The following is a 7,011-nucleotide window of genomic DNA, read 5'->3' as shown; positions in this document are numbered from 1 at the left end:
AGACTTCACTCAGATTTGTCTCCCATGATTTGTCTGCCTCGGTGAATGCTTTTTGTGCCTGGTCTGTCCGCAGATCCTGCCATGCTGCACAGCAGTGCCTGAACAGCCCTTCTTGGCCTGGCTCAGCAATGGTGTGGCCAGCAGGAGCAGGGCAGTGACCATCCCCCTGTACTGGGCACTGCTGAGGCCACAGCTCCAATCCTGTGTTCAGTTCTGGGCCCCTCCCTGCAAGAAAGACATGGAGGGGCTGGAGCGTGTCCAGAGAAGGGAACGGAGCTGGGGAAGGGTCTGGAGCACAAGTGCTGTGAGGAGCAGCTGAGGGAGCTGGGGGTGTTTGGTCTGGAGAAAAGGAGGCTCAGGGGAGACCTCATCACTCTGCAGCTGCCTGAAAGGACGGGGTAGCCTGGTGGGGTCAGCCTCTTCTCCCAGGTAACAGGTGACAGGACAAGAGGACATAGCCTCCAGCTGGTTTAAGTTGGACATACGAAAAATCTCTTCACAGAAAGGGTAATTAGACATTGGAATGGGCTGCCCAGCGCAGTGGTGGAATTACTTTCCCTGGAGGTGTTTAAGGAAAGATTCCGTGCCACGGTCAACCAGACCATGGCAGTGCTCAGCCACGGATTGAACTCGACCCCAGGAGGTGTTTTCCAATCTGATTGATTCCATGGTTCTTTGACTTCCTCAGCTGTCCCCGCCGCCTCAGCGTCTCTTGTGTCACGCCTGCCTCTGTCTCCCGCAGCGACCAGACACACCCCAGGGCATCCCACGCATCCCACCCGGCTGCCTTTCCCTCGGGAGAGAACCCAGCGAGGGGCCTGGGGACGGGCTGAGGAGACCACTGCTCCAACACAAGGCGGCAGCGCGGCCGCACATCTGTCTCTAGGGAGGGAAAGGCGGCTCTCGGGGGGCCCGGGGCAGTTCGGCCGCGGAGCTGAGGGGGGGCGGCGGCGGCGGGGCCGTGAGGGGAGCGGAGCTGGGGCGGGGCTTCCCGCGAGGACGGCACAACTCGCAGGGGTTGGCGGCGGCGCCATTTTGAACTGGTTGAGGGTCGGAGGCGGCGGCTGGCGAGCAGGGTTCCGCGTCCCCCGAGGGAGAACCCGCGAGGAAGGAGCGGACATGGCCGCGAATAGGAACTTGAAGCAAGTGCGGATCGAAAACAGCTCCCCAGCGGCACCGCTGGGCATGGTGGGGGGTGGCGGCGGCGGTAACCTGAAAGGATTGCGCGGCCTAGAAGCGGAGAGTGAGGCGGCGGCGGCGGCCATGGCTCTGGCGCCGAGCAAAGAAGGTGGCGGAGATGAGGAGCGAGAGGTTGGGTTCACCATCGATATCAAGAGCTTTCTCAAACCTGGCGAGAAGAGCTACACGCAGCGTTGCCGGCTCTTCGTGGGGAATCTGCCTACTGATATCACCGAGGAGGATTTCAAGCGCCTTTTCGAGCGCTACGGGGAGCCCAGCGAGGTCTTCATCAATCGAGACCGCGGCTTCGGCTTCATCCGCCTGGTGAGGATCCGGGCGGGCCCCTGGGACTGTCTCTGAAAGCGGGAGGCTTCGGACTCTTGCCCCCTTCCCCCCTTTTCGGCGGTGTAAAAAAAAGGCAGCATCTGCCTCTCATTCTCTTCCTTCTCTCTGCTAGCGCTGGGTCCCCCCGCCTCTTTCCTTCTTCCCCCTCTCCTGTTCGCCTCTACACATCCAAGCCAGACCCCTGCATTCAGAGTACTCCTCCCAACCCCTGGCCTCACCCCATGGCACTTAATACAGTTAACTTTAAAGAATGGACAGGATTGTTTCAAACTACGGTTGCTCGCACATCGTGAACACAGAACAAAATCTCGGAATTGAAAAGGTTGCGGACCGCGGGTTATTTAAATTACTTGTGCTCAGATAAGACTAGATTTTTAAGGGTATTTGATTTGATTGGCAGTCAAATACAGTATTTGATTAAACATGCTCGAGTTAAGTATGCAAAAAAAGTAATTATCCGAAAAGTTTATGGTGCTGTATTTACATGGTAATTTAGTGTGCGAGATTATTTTTCACGATTGCTCTGTTTAAAATGCACCGATTTGTATCATTCTGGGAATAGCTTTAGAGTGCTTTAGGTGTCTGGTTAGGATTTTTTCCATATATTTTACTGGTTAGGTAGGTGTTTTTTTTCTTTTTGGTTGTCATCTAAAAATACTTGTGGCATTCTGCTATGCATCTTTTACCCTGAGAATTCCTCGGCCCGAAATAGCAATTTTATGGAGGAAGCAAGATGTATTTACATCTTGTTACTCATTTTTGTGTGTAATAGAGATTAGGTAGAGTTTTCATGTGAACTTCCCTTTTCCATTATGTTTAGGGAAAATATATGTATTTTTAACAGCTTGCCTAGCCAGTTGAACTGTGAAGAAAGATATAAAGAATTCCTTTAAATGTCGCAGATTGCAAGTATCAAACCTGGTGAAGATTTTTGAAGTGAGGAAATAAGGTAGTTTTTGATTTACACTATCTCATGGATGTGGGTGCAGAAAGCCCATTAATGTGAGACGAATGAGTATATGAGCAAAGAAGGTAATTTCATCATTTGTTGATGAAATTTGAATTGGCCATCCATTGAGAGCAAGTGCGATATTTTCACTTATTTAAGAGCAAACAAAAACCTGATTCAAAACACCTTAGGTCCTGTAGTGTAACGTTTGAACACTTTTCCTGCTGCGGGGAGGTAGGGATGCAGAATATAAACGTTTGAGTAGGTAAATGTGAAAAGCATCAAGGTTTCAGCTCTACTCAAAACCTTTATAGAGCAGGACCATCATAATGAGAATTTGTTAAGTCCTCTCATGTGCAACAAAAAATTTGTGCCTATACTTTTTAGAATAAACCATAAGGGATAATGAATGCATTTTTTTTCCAGAGGGCAGAGACTTTGTTGGTTTGTTTGTTGGGTTTTTTGTTGATTTTTTTTTTTTTTTTTTTTTTTGATTGAAGGGGAGAAAGTTGAATGATCCTGATGCCAGTATGCTCAAGTGAAGGAAAACAACTTTGCTGCTTTTGGGGGGGTGTGTACACAAAACTGATATTCTCTTTGAAAATAAAATATATAAAATATTTTATATCTTTATAAAGGAATCTAGGACCCTGGCTGAAATAGCAAAGGCAGAACTTGATGGTACTATTTTGAAGAGCAGACCTCTTCGAATTCGATTTGCTACCCATGGAGCTGCCTTAACTGTGAAGAATCTGTCGCCTGTGGTTTCCAATGAGCTGCTGGAACAAGCATTCTCGCAATTCGGGCCAGTGGAGAGAGCGGTTGTTGTAGTAGATGATCGCGGCAGAGCTACAGGGAAAGGTTTTGTAGAGTTTGCAGCAAAACCTCCAGCACGGAAAGCTCTAGAAAGATGCAGTGATGGTGCATTCTTGCTTACAACGTAAGTTCGCAGGTTTTGTTTGAATTTGTGAGTATATCTTCCTGAAGTGGGCAAAAATTACATTCTTAGTATTCCCTAGTTCTTATTTTGTTTTCAAATTCTGAAAGCCATGAAGTTAGAAATTAAAGTGTTTTCATGAATATCACAAATACTCTTGATTTTTTTTTTTAAAAGGAAACTATCTTTCTCTGCTTACTATTTATAAGGATTCTTATTACCATATGAGAGTCTGAGAGCAAAATTCTGGGTTTTTTCTTGTTCATATGCAACATTACTTTTCCTTCTCTATATAATAAAGCATTTTCTGTTGAGACTTTATTTTCATTGATTGCACTCTTCTGATCCCAGTAACAAAGTGACAAAATAATATTCCTATGTTTCTTAACAAAACAGTGCATGACATTGCTGGTATTTCTGTAGACTAAAGAAAGTGTTTATATCTCAAAAAATATCTGTGGCTTGTAAGGCCGGGGCTTTCTCGCTGTGTGAAAAAAAAGACTGAGATTCTGAAGAGGTTTATACTAGTGACCTTTGGAAAACAATCCATTTCAGGGACAAGCAAGCTTGCAAATAGCTGCACTTTTCTTGCACCTCATATTTCTGTGCCTGCCAAAGAGAGTTGTTGCTTTCTTAATAACTGCATGAAATGATACACATTTATGATGATTTTTTAATTTTTCTGATTCTCATTGGGAAAATAAGGCTGTGGTTTCACAGCATGAAAACTTGCTGCCGTTGAATTGGACTTGGAGTTCTTTTCCTGCCCTGGGTGTGCTGTTCTTTGATGTTGTTGAGAACTTCATGATACTTCCATAAGCCACTTGTGCTTGCTAAAACAGCAGAAAAGCATTCGTTTGTGTGGGAGTCCATTGCAGTCTGTTCAAGCACAGGAAAGTGCTTGCTAATGCCAGGTCCAGCAGAGAATAAGGCTGGAGAAGATGTTGCCAGGAGGAGTTGGCAGGTGGCTAAGGCGTCTGGAACTCTAGATCTTGTGTGCTAGTTAACTGATTTGATGGTTACATAGTAAATTTAATCTGAATACAATCTTTACTCTTACAAGGAGGTGCCAGCAATTTGTTCTTCCTCCCTGGGTTTTCTTTGCATTAGTAATTGAATGGAAGCGTGGTGAGCCAAACAAGGGCAGTAATGTAGTTCAGTGTTACATTAGTGCTATTCTTGGCATGGGAGCTGTGCCAGGGAAGAAGAAGCTGGGAGGGTTATTCTTGTTTTACCAGCTGGATAAATCAGTGTAATTGAAATGACCATCTAACCATAATAAAAAGCACTTGATGGTTTTCTTGCTTAGGTGACTTGTTCCCTATTGCACAATTGCGAAGATAATTAGTATGAATCTGCTGCCATCTGCTTTGATATTTTGCTTCAGAGCCTAAAGTTTTACCTTTTCTACCTGAAAATTCTTTGTCCGATCAGAACATCTTTCAGTTCCAGTTTAAATGTATCAAAACTAGACATTCAAAACATTAGCGCTTCAACATTGTTGTTTTACATCATAACTTGTTAGTAATACAGCTCAGTTGCAATTAAATAGCAGAACTGTCAGCAATTGCCCTGCAGATGGCATCAGAAAAAACAGTTGCTGATCTGTGCCCTGTGATTCCAGATTTCATCTTTTTTAATCTGAACTTGATGCCCAGAGTAAAATATATTGGGGAGTCTTTGGTTGTTTGGTTTGGTTTTGGTTAGTTTTTGTTTGTGTTTTTGTTTGTTTTGTTTTATTTTTTGTTTTGTTTTTTTTTTTTCTCCTAATGAGGGACTGGGGAAGTAGGGGAAAGTCTGCAAAGTGAAATAAAGGCATGGAACAGAATAAATGATTAATAAATTAATTCAGAGTTTTTACACTGCTCTCTTAGATAGTACTGGCTCATGCTTGCCTCTTACTACATGTTAAGGAAGGTTACTACATGTCAAGGAAGCTGCTTTCAGAGATGAGTTAGGATTCTGATTTGTGAGTGTATGGTTCTTCAAATAATGGATTTTGAATAACTTGAACAGAAATGTTTTTCTAATTATCACTGTAATATTAATACCAAATTATCAAGCTGTTTTCAATTGTAGAGTAGCTTACAAAACTAAGTAGTAAAAGTCAGTAGAAATGAATCAGTTGTGCTGCTCTGTTTTGGGTCTGTTGTTTTCTCAGTACAATCATGGCTTCTGTGGTGTCTAACTGATAAAAACAGAAAGGTAGTTCCTTCCTAACTATTTTGTAGTTACTGGTAGATGGTTTTGGTATTTTAAAATTCAACCAGGACTGTGTAAAGTAAGTTGTGGTTCCTAGTCAGAATAACTGGATTTGGGTATAGAAACAATTATTTTCCAAAGGTAGTTCTTCAAATTTGGATTCGTTGGAATTCTGTGATTTAAGACAAGACATAGGAATTACTCGTTAGCTTTCTGGAGCATTTCTCCAAAAATGCTAAAATAAATTGTAACTACTTCAATAATCTAGTTATTAAATTGAAAATGTTTTCCAGAACACCTCGACCTGTTGTTGTAGAACCAATGGAGCAATTTGATGATGAGGATGGACTCCCTGAGAAGCTAATGCAAAAAACACAACAGTACCACAAGTAAGTTGTGGTTAGCCTTTTTTTATAAAACATGATTTATGTACTTAGTTACTTTTGTAAATATATACGAATTTTTACTTTTGAGTTTGTGTAGCAGGAAGTAGTAGTGCTTTTGTATGTTGTGCTGTTTTATGTCAAAGGATTAAACAGGACCTTCCCAAATGTCCTAATCATAGTAAAATTCAGACTTGGCTCGTTGGTTTAACATTCTGTGCATTTACTATAGTGGAGAGATTCTTGGCCCACACTGCAGTCAGTAGGGGCTTGTTGCCAGCAAACTGTAGTCTCTTATGGATTAGGGGAGTGGTCTAATCCTGCAGAAATTTTGAATACCCACAGATCTTTAAGTTCTCTGAATAGCCCTGTAGCTATTAGCAGACTCCCTGGCTTGTAAATCTTTGCAGCTTTCATAGTTTAGGTAAAACATTGAGCATGACATGAGAAAGTGAATCTCAATCATGAGATACAAGTCTCCTAATCTGAAAATACTAATATTTAATATTGTAATTTGCCACTCATGTTGCTTGAATCGAAAATGTTTATTTTGGTAAGACGGTAGAGCACCACGTCTTCAAAATTTGTCACCGTTAGGTACAATATTAATATTAGACTCGGAAATGGGGGCTCATTTTAATGGTTACAGATTCTGGTTAATATTCTGGGCTGTCTAGTAAGCATTGATATTTAAATAACTGAATTAACTGGTTTAAATAACTGGTTTAGTGAACTGACTGCTTGATTTAGAAGGCCAAACACAGTTAATCTAGTGTTGCAGCTTAGTATTTTGTACTGATGTCAATACAAATTTTTATCTTAAAATTAAATAAATTTAATCTTTATTTGGGCAATTTTTGGAAAATTGTCTTTTTACTTGTCTTAAAGTCTGATTTAAGCTTTACCTGGTTTAGAATGTAGTCATCTGACGTCTTGATAAAAAGTGAGATCTACACTTGAAGTGATTGTTTCTACATTCTCTGGCTGTTACAGCTGTTGATCTAAATGTGTCCTTC

General features: G+C 42.2%; 1 protein-coding gene across 10 annotated transcripts in view; it reads left to right on the top strand.

Moving 5' to 3' along the window:
• Positions 1–977: 977 nt before the first annotated feature.
• The window catches only part of PSPC1 (paraspeckle component 1), a 61,240-nt gene continuing 55,206 nt past the window's right edge, over positions 978–7,011 (top strand). For 8 of the 10 annotated variants that reach the window (XR_015801378.1, XR_015801382.1, XR_015801379.1 and 5 more), the window contains exons 1-3: positions 978–1,503; positions 3,112–3,413; positions 5,906–6,001. Coding sequence is in view for 2 of the 10 variants with exons in the window: in XM_014877595.2 (XP_014733081.1) it covers positions 1,120–1,503; positions 3,112–3,413; positions 5,906–6,001 (782 nt within the window). In the remaining 8 variants the exon portion in view is untranslated. The remainder of the gene's footprint in view (positions 1,504–3,111; positions 3,414–5,905; positions 6,002–7,011) is intronic. The other 2 variants (XR_015801384.1, XR_015801383.1) reach the window with 1 other exon arrangement.

This window comes from Sturnus vulgaris, chromosome 2, assembly GCF_052056855.1.
Source record: "Sturnus vulgaris isolate bStuVul1 chromosome 2, bStuVul1.hap1, whole genome shotgun sequence".
Classification (NCBI taxonomy): Eukaryota; Metazoa; Chordata; class Aves; order Passeriformes; family Sturnidae; genus Sturnus; species Sturnus vulgaris.
Note: the sequence above shows the minus strand (reverse complement) of the source record. Positions and strands in the feature narration are given on the sequence as shown.